At 40.5% G+C, this 27,774-nt stretch overlaps 1 protein-coding gene across 4 annotated transcripts in view; it reads right to left on the bottom strand.

Moving 5' to 3' along the window:
* The window catches only part of eprs (glutamyl-prolyl-tRNA synthetase), a 32,699-nt gene extending 14,475 nt beyond the window's left edge, over nucleotides 1-18,224 (bottom strand). For 2 of the 4 annotated variants that reach the window (XM_023953680.1, XM_023953679.1), the window contains exons 1-22: nucleotides 18,068-18,224; nucleotides 16,067-16,151; nucleotides 15,885-15,984; nucleotides 15,653-15,809; nucleotides 15,292-15,428; nucleotides 14,863-15,084; nucleotides 14,580-14,772; nucleotides 14,328-14,499; nucleotides 13,448-13,681; nucleotides 13,288-13,372; nucleotides 12,873-12,932; nucleotides 9,612-9,632; nucleotides 7,584-7,694; nucleotides 5,560-5,696; nucleotides 5,278-5,485; nucleotides 5,085-5,197; nucleotides 4,883-5,000; nucleotides 3,598-3,768; nucleotides 1,776-1,946; nucleotides 1,405-1,653; nucleotides 996-1,217; nucleotides 663-914 (exon numbers count right to left, since the gene is read on the bottom strand). In XM_023953680.1, coding sequence (XP_023809448.1) covers nucleotides 663-914; nucleotides 996-1,217; nucleotides 1,405-1,653; nucleotides 1,776-1,946; nucleotides 3,598-3,768; nucleotides 4,883-5,000; nucleotides 5,085-5,197; nucleotides 5,278-5,485; nucleotides 5,560-5,696; nucleotides 7,584-7,694; nucleotides 9,612-9,632; nucleotides 12,873-12,932; nucleotides 13,288-13,372; nucleotides 13,448-13,681; nucleotides 14,328-14,499; nucleotides 14,580-14,772; nucleotides 14,863-15,084; nucleotides 15,292-15,428; nucleotides 15,653-15,809; nucleotides 15,885-15,984; nucleotides 16,067-16,151; nucleotides 18,068-18,110 — 3,261 coding nt within the window. In that variant the 5' untranslated portion in view covers nucleotides 18,111-18,224. The remainder of the gene's footprint in view (nucleotides 1-662; nucleotides 915-995; nucleotides 1,218-1,404; nucleotides 1,654-1,775; nucleotides 1,947-3,597; nucleotides 3,769-4,882; nucleotides 5,001-5,084; nucleotides 5,198-5,277; nucleotides 5,486-5,559; nucleotides 5,697-7,583; nucleotides 7,695-9,611; nucleotides 9,633-12,872; nucleotides 12,933-13,287; nucleotides 13,373-13,447; nucleotides 13,682-14,327; nucleotides 14,500-14,579; nucleotides 14,773-14,862; nucleotides 15,085-15,291; nucleotides 15,429-15,652; nucleotides 15,810-15,884; nucleotides 15,985-16,066; nucleotides 16,152-18,067) is intronic. The other 2 variants (XM_023953682.1, XM_023953681.1) reach the window with 2 other exon arrangements.
* Between the last annotated feature and the right edge of the window lie 9,550 nt (nucleotides 18,225-27,774).

Below are 27,774 nucleotides of genomic sequence, written 5' to 3'. Positions count from 1 at the left end.
ACTGTTTATCTCTCTATAGAAGTCGACCGGATTTCGGCTCTTTGGGACCAGGGGGTACTTCCTGTTTGGAACGTTCTTATTTTACTGTCAATGGTTCTAGTGGCCACTTCCATTACAAAGTCACATAAATGTGCGTTTTGGGCTTCTGTGTCTAAAGCTCTCGCGTTCACACATAGCAACGCAAGTTTTTACAACTGTTTTCAGGCATTATGTATAAAATGCACGTTGTCAACTAAACCCCGGTTGAACTTTGACTAATCAGGGACTAACATTTGTTAGCGACCTACGGAAGTATCGCTGGAAGTGGCCGTCATTCAGGCACAGGACCTGCAGCAGACAGCAACACTCACCAAACTCAGAGAGTTGCTGGTTTATCTGGTGAAACCGGACACTGCAACAAACCTGACAACATCTGCGTTTGTACTTTAAAATAAAGATAAACCACGGCTGCTCTCCTGACACGACGGTAATCCATATCCGTCATTACATGAACCGTTTCGGTTGGTGCCCATTTCATCAGATTTGCACCAAGTCTCCTCCAGTAGTCGGTGGCTATGCGCTAGCAAACAGCAGCACTGGTTGTCCAGTGTGAACACCATTGTCTAAATGCGCGTTTAGTGCATTCTGTACTTCCCTGTACACAGCTGTTCATTCATCTTTACCTTGGGGGCTTTCTCCGCCTTCAGCTTCCTAACCAGCTCTCCCTGCTGAGCCACCTGTGAGAAGAGTTCCTGGGCCGGTGGAGATGGGCTGGACTGGGTCTGAGCGGGGCTGGACTGGGCCTGAGCGGGGCTGGACTGGGCCTGAGCGGGGCTTGCAGGGGGCTGTGATCCAGGTTTGTAATCTTGTCCGGTCTGTTGTTTGTACTCGGCCTTCAGGGCTAACAGCTGTTTCACTGCAGCATCAACCTGATCCTGAAAAGCATCAATGCGAGGAGGTCAAAGGTCAGAGCAGAACCTGCGGCTGATGCTCTAAAAACAGCAGAGAGGACTCACTTTGGGGGCTTTTTCAGACTTCAGCTTTCGGACCACCTCTCCCTGCTCAGACACCTTCTCATATAGGCTGGAGGGTGATGAAACTGGGCTGGGGGTGTTCTGGACTGGTGCGGGGGCGGTTTTCTGAGCTGGGGCTGCTCCCGGCTTGTACTCCTGGCCGGTGATCTGTTTGTAATCGGCCTTCAGGGCGAGTAGCTGCTTCACTGCTGCATCAACCTGGTCCTGAGGAACACAGATGATCAATAAAAAACCTGTTTGTTTAATCTCATTGACCCTAAATATGTGTTAGCTAAAAGAAAGGAATTTAGATGAAATGGAGGAGCTGCCCATGTGGTTATATATCCGACAGAATCCTCATCAGATTTTATATTCCAACGCCCGCTTTGTTTTGGAGCTCGTCTCCTGATACCTTTGGGGCTTTTTCAGACTTCAGTTTCCTCACGATGTCTCCCTGCTCTGCCACTCGCTCATACAGCCCCACAGAAGAAGAAGAAGAAGAGGTAGCAGAGGAGGAGGAGGAGGAAGGAGAAGAGGGAACCACAGAGGAGGAAGCAGAGGAAGCAGCAGTGGCCATCCCCGGTTTGTAATCTTGTCCCGTGATCTTTTTAAACTCCGCCTTGAGAGCGAGGAGCTGCTTCACGGCAGCATCCACCTGGTCCTGGTTTCAGTGACAGAGACGTTTCATGCAGCAGAGGAAGAGAACTTTGTGAGAGCGTAGGCGCACACAGAGAGGACAGGACACCAGAAGAAGCTTCAAACGAGCAAACAAAACCTCCAGACCTTTGGAGCCTTCTCTGCTTTCAGCTTCCTGACCACCTCTCCCTGTTCCACGATTCGCGTGTACGGACAGGAGGAGGAGGAGTCTGATGGAGTGGCCACGGCCGCCGCCGCAGAAGTGGGAGGGGCCATGCCTGGTTTGTACTCGACACCCGTCTGCTGCTTAAACTGCGCCTGCAGAACAAAACATTGTTAAAATACTGATATTTTAAAGCAATATTTAACATTTTATAACACTCTATTCAATTTGGTTAAATGAGAACTGCACAACAAAAAACAAATAGTTATAATGTAAAAAAAAAAGGTAACGCTTTCTTTTACAGTACAGTACTTACAGTGTACTTAAGTGGTATTTACATGGTACATGGCAATTTTGATTTTTCTTCCTTTGATTTCTTTTTTGTTGTTTTTTTTTATGTAACTAAAATATAAAGTTTTGAATAATTTATTATCATGTTTATAAATGAGGATAATTGATTAATTTCAAGCATTTCAGTCAAAGCAATAAGGAATTCACAGATTTATCAAACTCATTACAGAAATGATTAAATAAGTAAAATATACTTTGTACTTCATCAAAGTCGTTATGCTTTTTATGTTCATTTGAGCTCATATAGTGAATTTTCTTGCAGTTACAAACCCTGAAGAAGTCCTGCACTGTTACCAAACTCTGCTGAAAGAATTTCTTTTTTTTTTTTTTTTCCTTTCTCTAACATGCATCTAACATCCTCAACATCTCTCCTCTCAGTGCAGGACCCTGAAGAAGTCCTGAACTGTTACCAAACTCTGCTGAAAGAACTTTGACGGACAAAAAGCACGACCCTCAGGCCAATAATGTGTTTTTTTGGAATGCTCCTTTCTATTGTTTTGTACTTAAAACATATTTCATTGTGATGACACTGTATGCAGCAGACATGTATCATATTAAAGATTGTTGTTTTCACTGCTGTCTTGTTTCTCTTTAAATTTGCCTCATGTTACAAGAAGTAGGAATATGTTTTTACAATGCAGTTATTTGACCTTTACAAACAAGTTAGCATTGTCTCATTTGGTGAGGTCAGAAGACCAAGTGTGTATGTACACTGTACGGGATGGTAATACATGTACATACCCAGCATTTACTACTGAAAGTACCATGTAATAGAGTGGAAATAGGGCTGACTTTCTTTTACAGTACAGTTTCATTGTACTTAAGGGGTAAGTACCACGTAATATTCAAGTGAACATACCCAGTATTTAGTAATGAAAGTACCATGTAGTTGAGTGGAAATAGGGCTGACTTTCTTTTACAGTTACAGTTTCAGTGTACTTAAGGGGTAGTTTCTGTGGTAAATTCATGGTAAATACAATGAAACATGCAGGGAGTGCAGACCTAAAGGTCAAGGTACTTTATTTACCTTGTTCTTACATGTGGTAAGTACCATAAAAGACACCTCTGCACAAAATGTAAATACCCAGTAAGAATATTATAAATACCCAGTATGTACCACATAGGTATGAACCAAAAAGTACCATATAAATACACGGTACGTACAGAGTAGACACAAAAAAGTACCATGTAAGCACCCAGTAAAGTCCCATTGAAAGTACCATGTAAACACACTGTAAGTACCCAGTAAATTCCATAAAAAGTACCATGTAAGTACCCTGAAAGTACCCAGTAGTTACACAAAAAGTACCATGTAAATACCACTTAAGTACACTGTAAGTACTGTACTGTAAAAGAAAGCGTTACCAAAAAAATCCAGATTCTTTTACTTGTATGCATTTGCCCTAAATAAGGGATCATCACGTTACATTGAAGGTTTGATGAACACCAGCTTACTTTTAGAGAAAGCAGCTGCTGAACAGCTTTGTCCACTTCCTCTTTAGGAGCTTTGGCGGCTTTCAGCTGGCGGACGGCGTCGCCTTGTGCCGTGATTCTTGAGAAGAGGTCAGCTGCTGAGGCGGAGGAAGGAGCTGCAGGAGCTGCAGCAGCCTTTGAGGTGGCGTCCGGCTGAAAGCACAACGAGGAATGAGTTTGCAGGTAGAAGTTTGGTTATGTTCAGCTGGTACCTGGAAGAGCCTTCAACCTAAGTCAGGGGCGGGCAACTGCAAGCCTTGAAGGCCGGTGTGTCTGCAAGGTTTCCAGATATCCAAGCCCTACTCATGACTGATTACCTGGTTCACGTGTGTGCAGTCAACTAGAACACGCAAGAGAAACCAAGGGAAACCTGGAGGAGCCCATCCTGATGCTATCCTATATTAGAAGATTAGAGCTCTTTCCACTCCTAATGCAAACAGGCTAAATTTTCAATTGGCAATTCAATTTGATCATGCAATTTCAGGGTGGATTTGATGATTTAAAATTCAATTTAAAAACAATTTAATTTTTCAAATAAAAAAAAGAATCAATTGCATTTCCGGTGTGTTGTTTTCTGGTACCAAATTTCAAATAAAAATTCTGTAGCATAAATAAAAAGCAAAGTCAAAACCAGAAATGCTTTTTCATTGTCAAAATGAAGCTGCATTTTTTGACTCAAAAATAAAATGAAAAAGCAATCCACCAAAATGCTTTTTCCATTTCCTTCCTCAACACAGCTTATTCTGTCACGTAATTAAAATTAAAATTAACATTTTAATTTCTTGTGCGTTTTAACTTCACTAAAAGTTACTTAAACACTACTGCATTTTAATTTGCCGGGGTGTTTTTGCGTCAAGATCAAAAATAATTTGCAACTATTATTCAAAATTTCTGTATTTCTTCAAATACATATTTGTTTAATTTACAACACTTTTCTCAATTTTTAAATATGTTTTATAAAGATTTCAATGTCTACTTTTGTGCTTTTGTTTTAAATTTTCAAACTGTAAAAAAATAATACTAGTAGTAGTATTTAAATTTATATTATTTTTCTTTTCTTTTTTCTAGTATTTAAATTTTAACATTGTAACTTGTTCTTTATATATATTTTTTATTTTTTTCCACATCTTGTGTATTGTAAAAGTATTTACTGTTGAGATTAATAAATTAAATTAAGACTTTTTGGTGTATTTTGTTGCCTTGTGTGGATATTTATGATGAAAGCTGAGCAGCCGTGTCTCGCCGTGTGTCTCGCCGCGCCCCTCACCGTGCTGTTGGCGGTCTGGCTCTTGCTTTTATCCTTGGATCCCGCAGTCGGCATCTCCTTCGTGTGTCCGTCAGGAATGTAGATCAGGACACACGGGCTCTCCTTACAGCTGTTGGGACTGAAAAAAAGGGGGGAGGGGGATGCTGGTAACTGGTTCCATAAAGTGCAACAGTGACAGGTCGGTGCAAGTTCCTGCTTTCACCTGATTGGCTCGTAGGGCTGATCACAGATGTAGAAGCCCCGCCTCTGTAACTGGATGATGTCGCCTTTTTTGAGGCTCTTCAGACACGGATCTCCCACCATCTTCTCCTCCATCTGAGAGCAAATGGCAGAGTAAAGTCCTGTAAAGCTGGTGGTCTGGGGGTGGCGGGCTGAGGGCAGGTACAGGGGCTCACCTTGGTGTTTTTGTTTATGTACTGTTTGAAGTCGTCATCCTTGCCGAGAACCGCTTTGGAGATGAGCGGCTGGTAGCTGACACAGACGGCGGGCATGGTGGGGGCGCTGGTTGTGTCGGCCAACCAGGTGATCTTCGTGGTCTTTTTGAAGTCTTTGTTGTCCAGGTTCAGGCGAGCTTCTAAGGACGCAACTTTCCCGTCAGCCCCCCTAAACGAGAGGGGAAAAAAAATCTGTGAGTGACTTTCTCAGAGCGCAGCAGGTCATATGGTGGTCACGCATACTTGTTGATCTTGGTGATGATGAGGTTCCCCCAGTTAATGAAGGTGACCACTTCTCCCTCTTTGAAAGTCTCGGCGTCTGCTCCTTCCACCAACACTTTGGGCCCGTACCAAACCTCCTTCACCCCCACCTCAGGATTCTGGAGGGAGGCAATTTAGGAGAGTAAGAAAATGTTACGACTCGCCTTCATTTTGTCAAAAACATCAAAAAAATATTTAGGACAAAACAAGAACTTTCTGGAAGTTCTAACAGTGAATTCAAAAGTGCATCAAGCCAACAGTCGGACATGGTGGCGGTAATGTAATGGTGTGGGCCTGATCGGTAGCTTCAGGGGGTGGACTACTTAAACACAGCAAATCAGAATCTCCTCCATTGGATCGTCGCGTTGCACTCAAAAGCTCTTCGGTTCTGCAGCAGAACACCGATCCAAACACTCTGACTTGGCCCTGTCCTCGCACCTCCCTTTGACTCGCCCCAATTAGCTGATCGGTTGCTAAACGTACCTCACTCTCCCCCTCTGCTCAAAGCTGCACAGGATAAATTCATTAGAAAAATTCACTTTTTTCAAAATGAAAGCATTTCTGTTAGTTTTATCTCCATAGCAACCGTTTGAGTTTTTGGTCGCCTGAGGGTGACGAACAGGTGTACGTCATTTTTAGAAAAATTTACAAAAGTACATTTTGGACTTTCCTTGGCAACAGCGCTTTTTGTTATCCGCTTTCTTCATTCCTTTTAAAATGTATCATGTGGCATATCTTCAATGATTCATGTATTAAAAGGCCTATATGCTGGTATATTACCTCCAGCACACACAAAAAAAACCTTTAATTAAATCCGAGTTATTTTCGCTGTTCTTTCCCTACCAAGACGTAAGACGACTAGCTCTCTGAGGCTCCGCCTATCATTTCTTGTGGGTGTCGCACATATCACGCCGCCAACCTGAAGCAGCGTGTCTGCATTGCCACCACGAAAACAAACAACATTCCAACTTTTACAAAGATGGATGTGCATATTGTTCGTATAGAAGGAAAGCGTTTTTGCCGATCACTGCTAGCCTGGGGGCGGGGCTGGCAGCTCAGACTCTTCCTGGAAGGGGCGGGCCTAGCTGGTCTATGTCAGCTCGTGAGAATCCGCTCGTTTTTGTGGATTGGGAGGGCTGGTGCTCAGAGAGCAGGTTATTAGAGGTATGCTCAGAAATGCGTGAATGGATCAAAATACAGCTTAGGGGTTTCTTTTGGTGAGGAATGAACATTATAATACACTTAAGAGCTCAAAAAATCGATTTTACATGGCATCAGCCTTTTAAAATTTCAAAATATTCTGGTAAAAGATGTACAAGCCTATGGCGAAACATTAGCCCCGTTTAAAATCTACGAACTTTAAAGCCAGCATTTTGACCCCAAGCAGCTTCCCAATGATGCTTGAGGAGTTAGGAGATCAAAGAGTTAAAAATTTGTAGCTAATACTTAAGTTTTTTCTTTAAAATCTCAAGATAGTACTCTCTTTCCGAGGTCAAAGGTCAACAAAATCTTGGTTGTGGGACGGGGGGTACTGAGGGTAAATTTTTGTGTGTCTTGAGCACATGGCAGGGACGACATTTTTGCTCAAAGGTGCAATAGGAAAGAAGAGTTGCGGAAACAATCTGGTCCTTGCAATCCAGGACTGCTGCGGGACCTGACGTAGGTGGTGAACTGATTTCTTCAAGTTGAAACTTTGAGATGATCAATGATCTGAAACGGTCATTTGTGTTGAAAAGTCCTTTAAACTGTTTGAGTTAAACTACTGTGCCAACGAGAATGAAGCATATTCTTCTACAAGCTCCTCAGAATGATGACAGAATAGGTAAAAGGTTGGTTTTCTTCACTTTGTAAATGTTTCATTAAGGTAGTAACACCTTCAAATAGGAGATGCTGCTGCAAAGTGATGATTCCAGACACTTCAGCATAAAAAAAAAAACCCAGCAGATGAAGGTATGGAACTTCTCCACTTCCACAAAAACACTTATAATGCTCAAAGAACGGCTGACCTTGGGATGTTTTGCCACTTCTTTCATCTCCTCTTTGGCTTCTGGGATAGAAACAGGAACAACGTAGGAGCCGGACAGAGCCGTGAACCTGGGAGCCACGGGGTCAATCACCTGATACAAAACCAAAGACAGGAGAAACTCAACAAGTCAGTGGAACGAGAGACATTTACTAAAAGCACATCCATCCAAGCAGGGTCTGCACAGTGACAGGACGAAGCAGGATGTGATCGTCGTAAAAACTTCTTTTTGGCAAAACAAAGAAAAACTTGAGCAAGCCGCCTCGTGCACGGATAACTGGAGGAGGACAACAGAAGAAGAAGAAAAAGAAGAAGAAGCTGCTCTGATCGTTTATTCAGTCATCGCCTGCTAGCACCATTTTACCAGCCAGGTTATATTGAACCTGGTTTAATTAGAATAGTTTTATGGACAGTGTAAAACAAAATTTTAGCAGCAACTCCCCTTTGCTACGAATGCCGAAAAACAAGACATGTACAAAAACTCAAAGTTTTTATAAAAGAAACAAGAAATGTAAAGATGTAAGATTCTAAGGACACCAGAAGCTATCGTAGCCTGTTCTTGTTCGCATTGACCTGTAACGCCAGGTCATCATCGAGTCATCATCGATGATGATGGAGAGAAAGTCGCCAGTGGTGATGCCAGGCTGTGCTGAGGCAGCTGGGGGGGTAGATGTCGAGCAGAGGGGGCAGAGAGTGGCTTTCAAAATCTTACGTGTTCACATTTTAACTCATAGTAAGACTGCAAATTCTGTGGAACAGGGATTATATTTTACTATATTTATATTCAACTTTATTTACTATTTATCATTCTTAATCCTAATTTGTTTTTGGTCATAAAAAGCAACAAGAGTCATTTGACCAATTAAGTGATAAAAATGCCTTTGCAGTGAGTTTTTAAGTTGTTGTGGATGTACCTCAGGATACCCTCTTTCAGAAAAGCACGTTTTCAGTCTATGAAGATGCAGCCATTTATAGAGATGGCGGCCATTTTTAAAGATGGCAACCATTCACTCAATAGCTATAAAAACATTTAATTTCTTTTAGCCCCAGTCTCAACCACATTAGCTGTTAAAGCACAAAATGCAGTGTTTTAACTTGAGAGGTTTCTACACAACAGTAAATATTTTTTGGTTTTAAAACTTTTTCCGAAAGAGCGGATCCTAAAGGCCGTGTCACACAGACACTACCTACATTTTGCATGGGTGAAGATTGGTCATAAAAGAAACTACGTTGAAAAAAAACAAAAAACGCTGTGGCCTTTGCGTGAAATTTTAATGAATGAACCAGAGATAAAGTACAAATAAAGCCAAATCTGGCCAAAAATGTGTGTGTCAATCACGTAATTTTAACGCGATATGTGCGCCGTGTACGCGATACTCAAGTTATACAACTGTGTTACAAACTTGAAAGGTCTGTTACACATACATGGAACGTCTGCGGAAAGACACAAATTTGCATGTGCATCTTGCAAAAATGTAAGCACAGCTGCACAAGATTTACGTATTAATTGCGCCTAAACAATATAAAATACGCTCAAACTGCGTAACTCTCAACCGAGCAAAATTTTCTGAACCGAATTCCCGTTAAAACCGCATCGCCCGAAACCTTTTGACATTTGTGCAGATCGCCGAATGAATGAAAGACTTACGAAATGCATATCACACATGTATCGCGAAAGCCCGAAATGTCATACGTGGAAAATGTGTAAAGTGTTCATAGTGGCTGCGTGACACGGGCTTGAGGTACGTCAATGCCAAGTTTTAGTGTTTGTATCACAAAATTTGATATAGGTCCATTCAGATGTTCTTTTTCAAAAGGATAAAAATCAGCAGCAGCTGCTGATTTTTATCCTTTTGGAAAAGAACATCTGAATTTCACATTTTGTGATACAAACACCAAATTATTGTGTGAACTGGTAGTTAGGCTGGTAAAATACTGCATGAAAAGCTTTAGGATGAAGCATGACTGAAGCAGGCTGGGTGAGGATGAGGAGGCCGTGGAGGAGGAGTACCTTCAGACAGCTAACAGGCAGCTTGGAAACAGAAGAATGAGATGCCGTTTAATGTCAGATACAAGGAAGGAAGGAACAGAGAGAGAGAGGACAGACACATTTAGACCCAATGGATCCTTCAGTTCTCGTCAATTACAAAAACTCCCAAACGCACCGACATTTAGCTCTTACCCCCCCTGAAGGCAAAACCGAAAGGTCAACAACAAATACTGTATGAGAGAAATACATTTCTTTGAAACGTACTTGAGTTTTCAACTGTCACAGCAGACTACTAATGAAGTTAGAACATGTTTACTGAATCTCGTCTATTTAAATGGAATTTAAGTGAATTCACTTAAATCAGGAATATTCTATTCATAAATGAGGGAGTTTTTTTAAATTAAGATTAGATTAAATAATTCAAACAAATATTTCAAAATTTAGTCCAATTCAGGCGAGATTGTTTCTGTAAAGTCAAATATTTCAAACGTTTTTTAATACTTCTCCAAATAAACAATCTTCGAACTATATAGCAGGAATGTCCAGATCCATCGTGTATTCATTTTATCTATTTAATCTTTGCGCTGTGGTGCAGTGGTTAGCGCTCTTGCCTCACAGCAAGAAGGCCCCTAGTTCAAGTCCCAGCTGGGGGACTTGAAATAGAACATCAATGGGGGACTTTTCTGTGTGGAGTTGGCATGTTCTCCCCCCCTGCATGTGTGGGATTTCTCCGGGGACTTCAGCTTCCTCCCACCGTCCAAAAACATGCTTCATATTCTAAATTACTCTAAATTGTCCCTAGGTGTGTATGGGTGTGTGCAACAGACTGGCGACCTGTCCAGAACGTCCCCTGCCATCGCCCACGATTGACCGCGAGATGCTCCTGCAGGCACCGTGACGCCGAAAGGGACAAAACGGGTCTAGAAGATGGATAGATATTTAATCTTCAACTTATCCAGACTTTTTAATTTAGTTGGCAAGATGTTCACAGGTTCTGACTTATGGCCTCAATAACTCTTCATAAACGTTTTTAACTGACAAAAAGTGTCTCTTGGTTTGTCTCAACTTGAAAGTTTGCTTTTTTAATGAAAAAAGTGAGATGCAGCCAAGGGACCGTCTACAGAGAGGAAATAAATGGTACCATTGATATGAGTAAGTCATGAATACTCACATTCATGCTACCACAACATTTGAAGTTTTAGACATTTTTAATGCAGAATCTAATCATATATGATCATAAATGTTCAACAGTTCTGAAAGAAACGACCCAGCTAAAGTGCTTTTAGGTTGTTGTAAACAAAACTCCAGCTTGTTTTGGTTTTGGAGTTTCTTTAATCGTTGATAGTGAAATGTTATGAAATGATTTTGCACACTTATGCAGATTAATAAAACACAGACGTTTATCAGGAATTCCAGGTGTGCGTTAATTTAAAAAAAATAAAACAAAAAGTAATCAATTATTGCAGATGATTAAAGTGATTAGTTTCTAATTACTCCACTTTGATTTAAATTCAGGATTCCTGATGATCAAATAAGTATTTCGTAAAAATCTATTCTCCCGTTTTATATATTTGCCATTTTATCCAATGACAAACAATCTGCACATATTATTGATACTTGATCTGTATATTTAATGATGATTGCTGAAATAATGATGTGACTATTTACATAATTATTATGTACTTCATCTTTGTCGTGTGATTTATTGATACTTTGGGTTTTTTAATGACCTGAATCTGTGATGGTAAAGTATAAATAACTGATCAGAAGTTACAAACCAGATAATGATCATTCGGGTAAAGAAGATAAAAGGTGAGTAAAAGCAAAGCAGGGGTGGGATTATAAAAGTTTGCTCCCTTTCAAGCAATCCATAGAACTCCTTTTGACAATCTTAACATTTATTAGTATCATTCTGTCATGAACTGAATGCAAAAGAGCTAAATACAAGTGTATGTGGACGTATGAGTATTTTCCAATCAGTTATCTTATGTGTAATTTATTACTGGATAGATATAAACATTTCTGTCTTATTTTTGCTTTGATCGCTTGACATAAACCATTTTTAAATCCAAATTATATAGAAGAAGGTGGGACATACACTACATTAAATTAGCTCCCATGTTTTCTGCAGCTTCTGCATGTCAGCAGTGTTCAGCTAAAGGCTTTTTAACGTCTCTTTAAAACCCCCAAAAAATCAGAGCATGAGTATTCCTGAGATGCAACCAAACCAGCACAAGAGAATCAAAAGAGGAGGAAGCTGCAGTGGAATGTGGGTCATTTGAAATTATGGAAAAGAAGAACTTTTTGTCAAAATAAATCTGTTTGAAGATGAGACGACGACTTTTCCATAAATCACAGGAGGTGACAAAAAAAAATACCAGATATAGATCTCTACACTTTTTAAAATTACTACAAATAAAGAAAACTGCTTTTTTAAATATTTTTTTACTTTACTCAATGAATTCATACCTCCTTTAAAAACAGTTTAATAAACCAATAAATCATAAAAATCTGCTCTTTGGATTAGTCAAGGATTCTGCGTGAAGTATCCATGAAGAGGAACTTTATTAGCAGGGGCGTTTTATGGATCCGGAACATGCAAACCGTCCTTCTTTCACTAAAACGACACGCGGCTTTAAGGAAAGGCCTCATGCAAGCATTCAGCTTCTTCAGGTTAGGAGGGGGCACGTTTAGTGAAAAAAGAAGAAAACATTTTTATTCATCATGTTTGGGTTTGTCACAACGGCTCTTATTGGAGTAAATCACATAACCTACCTACTCTCATTAACTTGGTTTTGGAAATGAGGGGGAAAAAAACAGAAAAACACAGACAGAAGGGCGTTTCATTCACTAGAATAATGCGTGTCGGGAATGGAGGAGGTGAAGGAGATGAAAGCATGTACAGCATGAGCAGCAGAGCAGACTGAAGCCATGCCAGCAGCGACAAACGCCCAACCAAAGGCTGGAAAACGTTGGCACAAAAACATTCAGCGGATTTGAGCGAAAAATCGAAGCATGCGGCGAGCTGGAGGGAGTAGGACTGAAAGAGACGATTAGTGGCTCTGCCTGACCGTTGGGGCGACAAAGTGAAGTTTCTTTCTTTACTTTTTAAATAATTTACCTACTAAAGATTTATAAAAATGGATATTTAAAGCCAGCTTAGTGGTTTGAGTTAAACATGTTCAGATAGAGCCCTAATGGTTAGGTATGAGTTTGTACAGTAATGACAGAAAGTGCAGTAAATGTTTCTGCTTCACCGTTTTGATTATTTTTAAACTGTACCTTCTTGTTAAAAGACCAGATTTTGTCCCACTCCATGTTCACCACCGACCTGGACCCACCCTAAAAAACAAGATACCATCCTATTTAGTCCATTTTACTACATCCATTCAATTCAAACTTTATTTATAAACCACTTTTCATACATAAAATATAATTCTAAAAAAAAAAAAAATCAAAATAAAAACTAAAAGCAAACAAACAAAACCACAACATAAAATGATATGAAAGAGATGCAAAGTAGAAATCTGGCTTGATACTGAAGTGGGGAAGCAAGATTTTGGGGCCCTGTCAACACCAGTAACCCCCCCTCCCCCATATTCACAGAAAGGTCAATAACTAAGGTCAACAAAAGACTGAAAAAAGCCTGAGCACCATCAAGAAACGTGCACGTCTTTGCTGTTTTATGAGGACTGACCTGGGCTGCGATGAACTGCTTCAGACCCTCCACCGTCATTCCCCTCCTCAGGACCCCCCTGACAGTTGGGAAGCGCGGGTCATCCCTGGAAAAACAGGACCACAGAGGAGATGAGCTCGCCTGCTCTGGTGTCGCAGCAGACGAACCGAACCGGCCTCACCATCCATCCACGTATCCCTGGTCCACGAACCACGTGAGCTTCCTCTTGGACAGCACGGTGTTGTTGAGGTTGAGCCTGGCGTACTCCCAGACGTGGGGCTTCCTGAGCTGCAGGGCATTGATTATCCAGTAGAACTGGTCGTCTCGGTCGTGGTACTCTGTGGTCCTCAGGGCGTGCGTGACCCCCTCCAGGCTGTCCACGATGGGGCAGGCGAAGTCATACGTGGGGTAGACTCTACAGAAACATGTGGTACTTTAGCAAACGGCATGCTGGGAAATGCAGATGTCCAGTCTAAATGAAAGTGGAGGCATGAAGCTACCACCACCATACTTTCCTATGTAGATTATTTTACCACAAAACTATGGAAGTGTCTACTTTTCTCCAGAAAATGTGTGGAGATTCATCTGCAGAGGGTTAAAGACCCACTCCCAAGAAAATTTTGTTTTTTTAACATGTTCTTGTGCCATTTTTCCCCTGATGGAGGAGATTTATTTGGAAAATTTAGCTTAAAATTGCTTTTCTGAGTATTTTTCTCATGCAAAATTTGAAACAAAAATAAGCCGTTTTAGAAAGAACTTATGTGTGGCGTAGAAAAATAAGCAGCACGGGCCAAAAGCAATCTTCTTCGAGCTCTCGTGTTGGGAAGGGGGGCGGGGTTGCCCTGCACCAACGGTCCCACCAGCAATACAGGTGAATTTCTAATTAAACTACGTCCTAGAAACGGCTAAAAACAGAATAATCATAATTAAAAGAGCACTGGGAATGGATGCATAAGGTAAAAAAAAGGTGGCTGAAGTGGGACTTTAACAGCAAATGTCAACAGGTTTTGGTAATAAAATGTGTTTCTGTGGCTTTAGCGGGTTTATCAAAGTCAAAGTACTTGTAGGTGTCTCCTGTGCGGGGGTGGGGGGCGTTTTTGCAGCGGTACAGGGCGGGGTCTCTCAAGCAGCCGTTGTTGGAGTTCATGTCTATCTTGGCCCTCATGCAGCACGTCTGTCCGTACTCGGTCCCGGCTTTCATCTCCTCCCACATCTTCATGTTCTGCTCCACAGCTGGGGTGGGGGGGAGAAAGATCAGGTTCAGCCAGGACTTCAGGGTGATCGATGCGAGCGGACCTTCGGTCAAAGCGTACTGTTGCTTCTGCATTTGGACTCGATGCGCTGCTCTCGCTCTTGCTTCATCTGCTCCGGCGGCGTGTTGTCGATGTAGGCTTTGCCCTCGGCGAGCAGCTTCTCGGCCATTCGCATGATGGTGGGGAAATGGTCGCTGGTGAAGGTGAACTGGTCGGGTTGGATCTGGAGCATGGCGACGTCCTCCAGGATCACCTGAAGTGAAGACAGACCAACGGTTTAGGAAGGCGCCGCCGTGGACCCTCTCGGCACGGTCGCGTGCTCCGTTTCTGTAAACAGCCTCACCTTCTCAAAGTCTTCCTTCTCCTTCTCGGGGTTGGTGTCGTCAAAGCGCATGATCAGCTTGCCCTTGAAGGTGACCTGGTAGTGCTGGTTGAGCAGGGCCGCCTTGGCGTGGCCAATGTGCAGGTACCCGCTGGCCTCAGGAGGGAATCGAACCACCACCTTTCCCATCTCAGCCCCCGGCAACTCCACAAACTTTCCCAGGTCTTGCTTTTTCTTGTCCGACTGTGGAAAACAGAAGCGGTCAGGAGTGAAAAGTTAATGTTTCTGAGATTTAGTTCTCTTTATCATCTGTTGAATTTGAAATTTAGCCATTTTTTGAATTTTAAATGATGTTGAAGTTCATTTATATCATTTATTTCTACTGTGTGATCAAATAATGTTATTTTTGGTGGAAAAACCAACTTAAATTTTAGGTGTGATTTTACTCACATTGGTTGTTTTTGGTTCAGGTTTCTTACTGGCGAACTTGTTTCCCACGGCAGAGAAGGGAACCTGGGAGCTCAGGAAAGAGAACCAGCGGCTCACGTGCGGCAGCGACCCGCCCTTACCTGACAAGTCATTGGTAGCTGCAGAAAAGAAAAGCAAAATGACATCTGACCTTCTCCAAAACAGAAAAAAAAAACTTTTCTTAAGCTGAACTTCAACAGAGAGCTGCTGTTCATTCATCAAACGTCACACTAAAACTGAAAGCGACTCATTTTGATTTCAGATCAAACCTTTGAACTTTTAAAGAACCTAAATGAAGTTTTTCTCAAGTCTTTTTGCAGTTTAAAAAATTGTCCTTGCTAACCTTTGAGGGCAGCCCAGACAGACAGGTCGGCCAGCGTGAGGCCGTGCCCGACCAGGAAGGTCCGCAGGGACAGGGCCTTGTCCAGCTCTGCCAGCGCCGATGTGCTACTGGACGGATCAGCGAGGCGGCGAGCGCTGAACTCCAGCCAGTGGTCAACCTGCAGACACAGCTCAAGTTCCAGCTAACCCACAGCGCTGCAGAGGGCTGGAAGGGCAGAGTCTGTTCTACACACCTCGGTCTCCTCCATGATGTTGGCTCCATAGAGGTGGAGAGCGGGAGCCATCCGGGCCAGGTACCGGCTGATGGAGTTGTCATCTCTGAACTGGACTGAGCTGAGGAAAAGGTTTAGACTGAGACATCCAGAAAGCAACTCAAGCTAAAGAAAAATAAAGAAAATACAGTTAAGTGACTCACTCTGAGATGGTGAGCACGGTGCTCTTGCCTTCTTCCACCGACACCTGAACGATGCTCTTCACATGTTCAGCAACCAAAAGAGATCCTGAAGCAGCAGAAGGAGCAAACGTTTCTAACAAAGCATCAGATTCTGTTTTAAGGTCCCACTCCAACCTCTTTTGATTCTTCTTTAAAGAGGTCCTGGTGGTCTTTTATTTTTAATAATGCGTTTTTTTTTAGGAAAAAAAAAACTGTCGTTTTGAAATTAGCCTCAGAGCCCCTCACACCCCCACCCTAACATTAGCGGGGAAACAAAGGAAGCGCTCCAAAAATGGAGCTACCCAGCCATACAGTAGTAACCCCGATTCCAGCTCAGACGAGAAAAAGATATTCATGAATCTCTTTTCTGCAAGTAGATGCATCAGAATGGAGCAGAGCAGGGAGTTTGAGGCCTGCCCAGCATATTATCTACAAAATAGTTAAGCTCGCTTTCAAATGGCATTTTTTCGTCTGCTCCTGATTCACGTTTTGAGTTTAAAAAAAGTAAAATGCCATTTTTAACTTAATTTTGTCCACAATAACGAGAAAAAAAATGCCACAAGTACATGTTAAAAACACAAAAAACATCATTTTCATTGGAGTACATCTTTAATAATTGGACATCACAAAAATCTCCTATGAAACCAAAACAGACAGATTTGTGTTGTTTCACAGCTCAGATTAAAAAACTTGAGTCACTGGTTTTATTTTATTATTCTTACTTTTCATGATAAATCATCAAGATATCAAATTATATATATATTTAAATGTAAATAATGATTGTGAGACTCCTTGGAAAAGGCTATTTTCTTAAAAGAGAAAAAATGTTCAAAGTTGTATATTCATCCCATCCATTGGTTACGAATTAATTGTAATTTAATTCAACATACAGGAAAAAAAAGAAAAAACGTTGATTTCTAACAAACAATCGACTAAATTTGCTGTAATATCACAAGAAGAATGTTTATTATCACAGACTCAAGGTCCATTTGTCACAATACACACAAAACAAAAAATACATAAGAACATCAATATAAGAATATCAAACATTTATAGAAACACAAGAAAGTTGCACTTATGTTTGCTTAAGAAATATTTTTCAGGGTAGTTTTTTATGTACTCCAAAGACAAAAGTCTTCTGATTGCAGAACTCTAGTTTAGATCAAATTATAGGTTGCTTTCCATGCAGCACTGAAATTTACCACTGAAATTTACCCCTAAATATACCTTTTCAAAATGCCATTTCTGCCATAATTTGTCACTCCTAGGATGGTTTGAAGTTAGGTTTGCTGTCTGTCTTCTCATGTTTTAAATGTCACAAACAGAAGTGTTACACCCTGCACTTAAAGCTTTTTGTTTTTCCAACACTCAACTGACACAGCTCCAATGCTTATGCTACTAATGATACTAAGGAATGTACCCGGTTAACATGTGTATTAGTAGAGTGTTTCTGTTTTATAGCTTCCGACCAGTAACAGAATCAGATTCGTTTTTCTTCCTTTCCGACCAGGCAGCCTCCAAAAATACTCTACTCATCCACGAATCCACGTTTCAAAGTGCTTGCATCAGCCTGCAGTTCTCACTGCGAGACAGTGGGGGCGCTATTGTGATGTTGGGCACTTGAATCAACAAACTTTGATTTTCCAAACAGTTAAACACACTTGAACGCATTAAACGCATAAAAACATCATATGTGTTTTTATGCTTAAAATTACAATTCAAAAAATATAGCACGTTTGCTGAGTTTTAATTACGTCGATGCTACTTGATGTAGCTAACAACATGAGTTAGCTTGATTCTGAGTCTGCTTTTCTTCTGACAAATCATCGCCTCGTCTTTAGCCTCAAATATGTTTTAAATCACAAATGTAAGACATTTGCAGCGTATAAGTAATTTGTGATGACAAAAAGCTGAGCTGAAGCTGGGTGGACACATGCATGGAAACCGGTTGACAGAGTCAAAATGTCAAGAATGCACGCTCACCTAGAGGGGGGTCGCTGGTGTTGATGATGAGTTTTAAAGCCATGTTATATCCAAAAGGTTTTCCTCACCAGATTAGATAGACGTTAAACAAGGCAATAGACAGAGACCATATGAACAGACTTTCACGAGCTCCTGTCCACCACAACCAGAGATAGAGGCTCCTTCGGGTGAAGATTCGGCTCCTCACCAACGGTTGATTTGCACTAGACTGCCCTCAACAGCACAGAAGGAAAACTACAGGTGTAGCTGTTTATTTTTTTCATTTGTCCCAACTTTATTTATATGACAGGTCAGCAACACATAATAGTAATAATAATAATAATAATAATAATAATAATAATAATTCTTTCTCTTTCGGCTTTTCCCATCAGGGGTCGCCAGAGCGAACAAGTCGCATGGTAAACTTGGCAATGTTTTACGCCGGATGCCCTTCCTGATGCAACCCTCTCAAAGCAACCGGGCTTAATAATAATAATAATAATAATAATAATACTTTATTGATCCCACAATGGGGAAATTCTTCTCTGCATTTGACCCATCCCCTGGGGGAGCGGTTAGCTGCAGCCGAACTGCGCTCGGGAGGCAGTAGCGTCTTGCCCAAGGACACACTGGGTGATGTTAATTGCTTGCAATTCCAATCGAACCCTGCATTTCTGCATGGTAGCCTTTCACCTAACCAACCGAGCTACCAGTATGCATAGAATCTTACAAAACAAATAACTATAGTTAAAATTTTCCTTAATTATTAAGTAGAGTAATTTTGAAATTGGAAATGGCATCAACTATTCCAAAGAACTTATAAGGTTACAATTTATTGACAATATGCGTAGGCTGTGTCCGAATTACCGCCCTAATCCCTAACTACTAAAACCCTATATAGTGCGGCACTATATAGTTCTCTATATAGTTCTCTGAATTTTCAAAGCAATTCGGACACCCATGCTCACTAGTTTTCTCTTTCGGGTGTTTTCAAATGGTGCTTGGCACGAAAACAAAGTGGCGCATTAGGGGAACTACTTCTATTTAACGCGGAGAATGACACCCATTTGTCAAAGTAAAAATATAATAAATATGAACATTTTATGAAGACTATTTATGAATCTGCTGTGTTCTGATCATGGAAAACGTGGCTGATTTATAAATAATAAAATTACAAACACATTGATGTAGATTTTATGTATTAGTTGATAAATAAAGCCTCAAGTCATTAGTCCATGGCAAAATTTATTTTTGTGCCGCTGAAAGATTTACAGGCTCTTGCGAGGAGGCATTTTTTTTCTGTAGTTTTCTCTTCTACCTTACTGAAAATAGCTTTATATATGAATCTGTCCGTGATCCTGGCAATAATTCAACCGTTTTTCATGGGATTAAACCAAAAACGAGCAGATATGCAGCATCACAGTGCGGAAAGGAGGAGAAGCAGACGTCTCAGAAGATTTCCTCTGGATGCCCTGGCCAGACATGAACAACCTGTGAGTTAAACTTAAAGTTTTTTTATTAGTTCAATTTAAGCATTTGTTACTAATTGTGCTCAAGGTTACACAGTCTGCTGGGTAAGAGTTTAACATTCTTTGTCAACACTGGACTATGAACTGTATAGTCTAACTACATGAAACACTTCTGAGATCAAAGTTTAGTATTTTTTATTCAGAGTCAAACCATATTACTTGTTTTAAACAAAAATACTTTAATTTTTAAATATTTATATAAAAATCCAAAAACCCAGCCAAAAAAAACCACGAGATTTTCCAGCATTTATAAATACCTCATAAACTAAAATGTAAGACATCAGAATAAAATGAAACATTCAAAAAAATCAGATTTAATTTTCTCAATGAAATAATTATTTTTCTATTTTACAGGGTCTTCCACGTCTATACTGCTTTGCCAACATAAAGGTGTCTGTCGTGGCCCTTCACGCTGACGGTCAGTCCGACACAAGACCAGACCGGCAGACCCGCAGATCGGTTGACCCGCAGGACCATTGAGCATCTGGTAGAGCAGCTTCAGGTTCCTCACACTCTGGGGGGGGCAAAGGAGACTGAGGTCCTGGTGTTTCTTTTCTGGCTGGCGTGTGGCACATCTTACGGTGTGGTAACCAGAGCCTTTGACACGCCACGGTCCACTGTGAGTGACGTTGTCCACAGGACGGCAGACCGCATCCTCCAGCTGATGAGCAGGGTCACCCAGCATCCAGTGGGAAGGAACTGCCATTAGTCACCTCTGGTTTTTTAGCAGCTCGCTGAGTCTTCCACCTTCCAAAAGGTCGTAGGGAGCATTGATGGCTGCCACTGAAGAATAAAGGCCCTAAAAGAAAATGCAGCTTGTTATTTTAACAGGAAGCTTTTTTATTCCATTCAACTGCAGGCTGTATGTGACTCTAAGCCAAATTTAGAGATATTTTTGTTGGGAATCAAGGATCAGTCCACAGTTCACAGGTTCTAAGTAAAAGCCCAATTTATGTAAATAAAACATTACCCACCTGAAGGATCCTTTTGGGTGATGGTGGGTATCCCTGCATTCTTCATCCCATCACGCTGCTGACACCCTACATTGAACCCATGAGGAATGGGGTTCAGGCCCGTTACAACCAGCACCACGCCAAGGCACGCTCTGTGGTGGAGAGAGCATTTGGCATTATGAAGATGAGGAGGAGAGCAATATTTCTGGGGGCACTGGAAGTAAAACCAACCTTTGCGATGAAAATCATTGCCTGCAGCGCCATCCTGCACAATCTGTGCATCAGCGAAGGGGACTGCTTGGAGCCACAGATGTTGAGCCACACCAGGAACCACGGGTAAAGTGGCGTCCGTCTGCGAGGACAGATCTCTGCTTTCCTTTCAGCTCCAACTGTGACACACATGACTCTAGAAGACCAGGATTATTGTTAAGATGTATAAAAATAAATGTTAACATATAAAACGAAAATGTAAATATGTACATTTGATATTTATATGAAAATTCTTTTGAGATTGTTAAAAATGGCTCAGATTTAAATAATACATGTAAATTATTCATTTTTGTTCCTGCATTTATTAAACAAATTGCAAAAACAACGACGACGTTACATTTTGTGAGCAATATTTTAAACTCAGGTAAGCTTAACAGACTCTCCTGTCACTCTTTGTCCCTTCGTGCTCTCTCCTCCTCTCCTCTTTCAACAATAACCTTTACCCCAACATGACAACGATTACAGTTTAATGATGAATAAATACAAATCTGATCAAGTGTCTCTTACTCCCATCCGGCACGAGCTTGCCCAGTGGCGGTTCTACACTAACTTACTCCCTGGGCGAGTAACCCCACCAGCGCCCCCCCCCCCCCCCCACACACACACACACACACACAAAATTTGACAACATCCTGTTGTGTTCCCTATCTTCTATTTAGCCATTTTACACAAAGAATGCATGACTTTCTAGACTCGTATTACAGGGGGGTCAAACTCAGTCACACAGGGGGCCTAAGTTAAAAACACGCTTAAGGTTTTGGGCCGAAGAAGATAAACATTTACTGATCACACTAAAGCTAAACTTTTAAACCTTTTAAACTGAACTTTTTGAACATAAATATGAATAAAAACAGGAACACAAGTTAAACCTTAAATAAGTTGTAATATTTTGTTCTCCATATAAATATATTCTGTCAAAATTATACAAATATGAACATGCTGCAGGACAAAAAACAAAGAAAGCCTGGAAATATTAATAAGAAATTATATCAAATAATTCCATTTTTTTTGCTCTTTCATCATTTTTTAGAGAATTTTTTTTTAGAGCTGGACTCCTGCTTCATTTTTAGCAATAATTTCTTAATGTGTGACGTCCTGTGTGTGTCTTTGTGAAACATATCAGAGGGATTAGATCTAAAAAAAACCTTATTGTGATTAATATGTTTAGGTCTTATAAAACATTAAAGACTAAATCTTAGAACTCATCAGTGGGATTACTCCAAAAATATTTGGCATTTCCCTAAATTTGTGCAACACCAACAGCAGAAATCCTCCAAAAAAACCCTACCTAAAAAAATGGTCTGATCTCATCCCCCTCCCCCTCCCCTTCCCTCTGACACACGCGGCTCCGTCTCTATGACGGGAGGCGCAGCTGCGGCCCAGAGTTCATTGTCAGATAGAAAAAGACTCCCAATTACCTGTTGGCGTGATTCAGCCAGCCACCGGCGAGTTGCGCCCCCCTCTCGAGTTTTTTTTACTTATGTTCCAAAGACTACCGCAAAGAGGTGTGGCCGCAAGCGTCTTGCAGCAGAGGGTGGTGGTCACGTGCGCATCGGGTCTGCTGTGTCGGAGCAAAGAATTGTGGGAAATAATATCCATTGCCTGCTTTTTTCGAAATTGGGTTGAGCACGGGTGTTTGTTCTGCCTAATTCCTTTTCATGTGCCTGTTTTACGTTGTTTCACTCTGAGGTATTCTTTTTTTTTTTTTTTTTTTTTTTTTTGCACCATAAGTGTGAAGAGCAAATAGGACGAAGACATTCTTAAGAGTCTGATGTGTCAATTAAAAAGTATTAAGTGTCGGCTGCTGAAGCAATTTCAAATTAAAAGCTCCAAGCTTCCTCTTTGAATATAGTATGTAGCACATTAGGTGTAACGCCTCAGGCACGGCAAATGCCGCCCCCTATGAAGTGCCGCCCTGGGCGACCGCCCACATCGCCCATATCTAAAACCGCCACTGAGCTTGCCTGATAACAAACAGGCTATCTTTCTCCATCCACAGATGGATCAGATTTTCCTTATTCTCGTCAGTCCCTACATATATAAAACACATTTAAAAAATATGCTAATAACTTATTACTACGGTTAGAACTCACTCATTTTTTATGTAATATCAACAGCGTTTGTTTTTTTGAGGGGTGACCAAGATGGCGCTCTGAACAGTCGTGTTTGGCTGAGCTCTGCAAACCTAACTGTTTTTTGTAATAATACACGGTTAGCAAAGACCCTTTCTTGATTTTTTTTACTTCTTTACAATTTCTTTATACTTTTTGCATAGTTCTCAAAGCAATATGAGCAAAGCCGAGAAGAGAAAGACGGAACTCAAGAAATCGCTAGCGAGTGTTGGCTCTGTTAGCAAACCTGCTAACGTTAGCCAACCTGCAAAGCCGTCTGCGTCGAGTAAGACTACTGATGCTAAAGTCAAATTAATTGACTCAATGCATGACTACATGGAGGCAGTTTCGGAACCATTCCTAATGGAAGAAGAACACTTCCCTGCTCTTCCCTGCACACCCACTGCTTCCCCAGCTGGTAAGCTGAGAAAAGTCACAGAGAAACGGAGACAGAGGCTGTTCTTTCTCAACTCTCGTCACTCACACAATTGATAAACTCGAGGTCAGACACTCTGGAAAAGTTAATTAGCGGCAACTCCAGAGAGATCTCTGAGATGAAAAAAGCTGTGCAGGAGAACTCCATGCAAATCTCAGCTGTGAAAGACTCCGTTGATGTCGTTTGTACTGAAATTAGTGACATATTGAAGAACAGAGTGATCCACGCTGAGGCACAACTGGAGAAATATAAAACAATCGTGGAAACACAGGAAAAAAGGATCTCCCAGCTGGAAAGCTACGCCCGCCGCTGGAATCTGAAACTTCGCGGTTTGGCTGAGAAAGAAAATCAGAACGTGCGGCAAGAAGTGATCCAGATCTGCCAGTCTGTTCTACCGGAGGCGAAAGACAAACTCCCCGATGTTGTGGATACGGTACACAGACTCGGCCCGAAGAGAGACCGAACAACAACCAACCGAGAGGGATCATCATCCAGTTTACTGCGAGGATTCACCGCGATGCTGTCTGGCGCGCTGCAAAGAAATCTGCCTTCCTGAAAGAACAGAACCTGAGGATGTCGGAGGATCTGTCTGCTGAGGACCGCCAACGGAGAAACCAACTGTGGCCGGCCGTGGAGAAAGCCAGGAGGGAGAACAAGCTGGCGTTCTTTGTTGGAGGACGTGCCTTTGTGAATGGTAAAGAAATTCTGCCATAACGAAGGCTGCAGATGTGAAAGCTGGATCTGAACGTTTTTTGCTATTTTCCACATTTGTCAAAAATGATACTGTTGCTTAAAATTTGATTTTATTTGAGCTCATAAGCTATTGCATTCAAGCTGCTACTTTTTATTTTAATTTTTATCTTGCTTTAATTTTGTTTTTGATATAACATTATAATGTTATTTTAAGTATTACATTATACTTAAATGTGAATCAAGTAGCAGCATTGTGGGTTTTATTTTTATTTCTTTTTTTCTTCAAACATTTACTCTTATGAGTAAGATGGGACTAATAACGCCCATCACTTTGACGTTATTTCATAAGCAAATAATTATTGTTAGGGTCTTAGTTCACAGCTTTTTTTGTAATGGTTTGCAGGTTCTTATCCTCTTTCTGTTCCTAAGCGACCAAAAATCCTTAACTCAACTTCTTTTTTCTTCTTCTTTGGTCTAAATATCTTTTGTTTTTGTTTTTGTTCTTTTTTTCTATTTCAACTTCATGTCTTTATCCATTATTTCTTTAAATGCGAGAGGTTTAAGAAACAATGTTAAACGTAAAGCCATTTTTTTGTTTTGTAAGCAGTTTAATTCAGATTTTTGTTTTATCCAAGAGTCCCACTCAACTGAACAAGACAAATCCTTCTGGAGGTCACAGTGGGGAAATGATGTGTGGATGTCACATGGTACAGAGCGAGCTGCTGGTGTCTGCATTCTCAAAAACAGATTCAATGGAAAAGTTTTGCTATCTGACAGCGATAAAGATGGTCATTACATTTTTATGATACTTGAAGTAGCCCATTCCGTCTTTATTGTAGTCAACGTGTACGGGTTCAACTCCCAAACAGAAAATAATCGTCTCTTCAATAGACTAGAAACACGTTTATTGCACGGGCTGTCTAAATACCCAAAGTCTTTTATAATATTTGGAGGGGATTTTAACACAGTTTTTGATAATTCTATGGATAGATGGCCTCCCAGGAGTCCAGACTCTAACTCTCCTATAAAGTTGTTTGCACAAAATTTAGATTTAATTGATTCTTGGAGAGACTTGCATCCAAACCAAAGAGCTTATACATGGTGTAACAAATCACAGACCAGACACTCACGCATTGATTTCTGGCTTACTTCTAAAGACTTAAAAAATGTTAAAACAGATATTCATGCCACACCGCTTTCAGACCATAAAACAATTCATCTAACCGTCCCTTTGTCGAGCTCCTCTGGCACTAAAGCTTCATACTGGAAGTTAAACAGTACCATTCTTGAGCATCTGGAGGTGATTTCTGAAACTCATCGCTTAATAAAACTTTATTGAAACAAAGTACTAGCTGAACACTCATTCTGTAATAATTGGGAACTTTTGAAATACGAACTTGGTAAATTTTTTAGAAAATATAGCTCTGATTTAACAAAAAAAAGAAGAGCTGTTGAGACAGATGTAATACAGATGATTGCTCTTCTTACATCTAAGCCAACAGATGTCCTAGATGAAACGGATAAAACAGCTTTAATAGACTTACAACACAAGTTAGATGACATTTATAAGCACAAAGCAGAAGGAGCGTTTATCCGATCTAGGAGAAGGTGGATTGAAGAAGGAGAGCAGAACTCTGCCTATTTTTTCAGGCTAGAGAAATACCAGTCCAATAGCAATTCTATTTCACAATTAAATATTAATGGGGTCATTTCTGATGATAGAAGTACCATAGCAAAATATTGTTCTGATTTTTATAGTAAACTCTATTCTTCCAACTATTGTTCAACATCTGCCCTTACCTTTCTTAACACTGTCAATAATATTACTCCTGTGAGTGAAGCGGACAGAGTCTGTTGTGATGATGTCATCTCTTGGAATGAGGTTACAGATGCTATAAAATATCTGAAAATAAATAAATCTCCTGGAACAGACGGCCTTACTGCCGAGTTCTATAAACAGTTTTCTGACAATTTAGCCCCATTTTTATTAAAAGTTTTTGAAGAAAGCATTAACAAGGGTGCACTCCCTCCAACGTTATCTCAGGGACTTATTACATTGATCCCTAAACCGAGAAAAGGATCCTCTTTCCTTAGATAACTGGCGACCAATCACCTTATTGAACTGTGATTATAAGATATTGGCTTTGATTCTTGCAAATAGAATAAAGACAGTCTTAGATACAATTATTGATGAAAATCAGTCTGGATTTATGCAGAATCGTCACATCTCAAACAATATTAGATTAATTTTAGACATACTAGATTACTCAGAACTCGTGCAGCATGACAGTCTCATTCTTTTTCTAGACTTTTATAAAGCCTTTGATTCTTTAGAACACAATTTTATTATTGCTGCTTTAAATAAATTTGGTTTTGGTCAATTCTTCTGCAATGCTGTTCAAACTTTATATGTCAATAGTAATAGTTCTATAAAACTCGCCAGCGGAACTTCTCCTAGATTCTTCTTGAAACGTGGGGTAAGGCAGGGATGCCCCTTATCAGTCTGTTTCTTCTTTCTGTTCAACTCCTTAACCTACATATCAAACTCAGCCCATTAAAAGGTTTAATTGTGGCTGAGAGGGAAATATTCATAAGTCAACTAGCAGATGACACTGCTCTCTTTCTCAGAGACGCTTCACAAGTAGCTGTGGCGATTAATATTATCCAATCCTTTTCTAAAGCTTCAGGACTTACCCTTAATTTAAATAAATGTGAAATTCTGCCTGTTAAAAACTGTTTACTTACATCTATCCAAGGTATTCCTGTAAAAACATCTGTTACGTACCTTGGTATTCAAATCACTAAAGATATGCAATCCAGATGTTCTATAAATTTCTCTCCAATAATAGATACAACCAAAAAAAACCTAAACCAATGGCTGCAAAGAGATTTGTCTTTGAAAGGCAGAGTTCTGCTTACAAAAGCAGAAGGAATCTTTCGTTTGACGTATGCAGCTCAATCTCTACAGATTAATAACACAGTCTGCAATGCAATTAATAGAATATTATATAACTTTCTATGGAGAAATAAAACTCACTATATCAGAAAATCTGTTATTTTAAATACCTCTGATAAAGGCGGTTTAAATTTTATTGATTTTACTGCCCTTAACAATACACTCAAGGTAATCTGGATTAAGAAATATCTTAATAACCCCACATCTATCTGGAACTTTATTCCACATTTTGTATTTTCAAAGGTAGGAGGCCTTAACTTCCTGCTGTGCTGTAACTATAGTATTCCAAAAATCCCTTTGAAACTGTCAAATTTTCATCAACAGGTTCTCTTAGCCTGGGCTCTGATCTACAAACACAACTTTTCTCCACAGAGTTGTATTATCTGGAATAACTGTAATATTGTCTATAAAAGGAAAACTCTGTTTTTAAATAATTGGTTTAATAATGGTATAATTTTCCTCAATCAATTATTCAAAGAACCTGGATTATTATATAACTACTCAGATTTCACAAAGCAGTATAAAGTACCAATAACTCCCAAAGAATTTGCAGTAGTGTTTGATGCCGTCCCATCTGGGCTTTGCATGTTATTCAGGGGTTTCTACAGCGCTCCTCCTCTGACTCTTCATCCTCCTGATGTGCTCAAATCTACTGAGCCCGTGTCCTGACATTGAGATATAAAAATATATCTTGTTCCCACAGATTAATATCTTGTTCCCACAGGTTATTATGTCGTTCGCACGAAATACTATTCCGTTCCCACAAGATACTATTCCGTT

Source organism: Oryzias latipes, chromosome 3 (genome assembly GCF_002234675.1).
Source record: "Oryzias latipes chromosome 3, ASM223467v1".
Classification (NCBI taxonomy): Eukaryota; Metazoa; Chordata; class Actinopteri; order Beloniformes; family Adrianichthyidae; genus Oryzias; species Oryzias latipes.
This window is presented reverse-complemented; position numbering and strand designations above follow the sequence as displayed.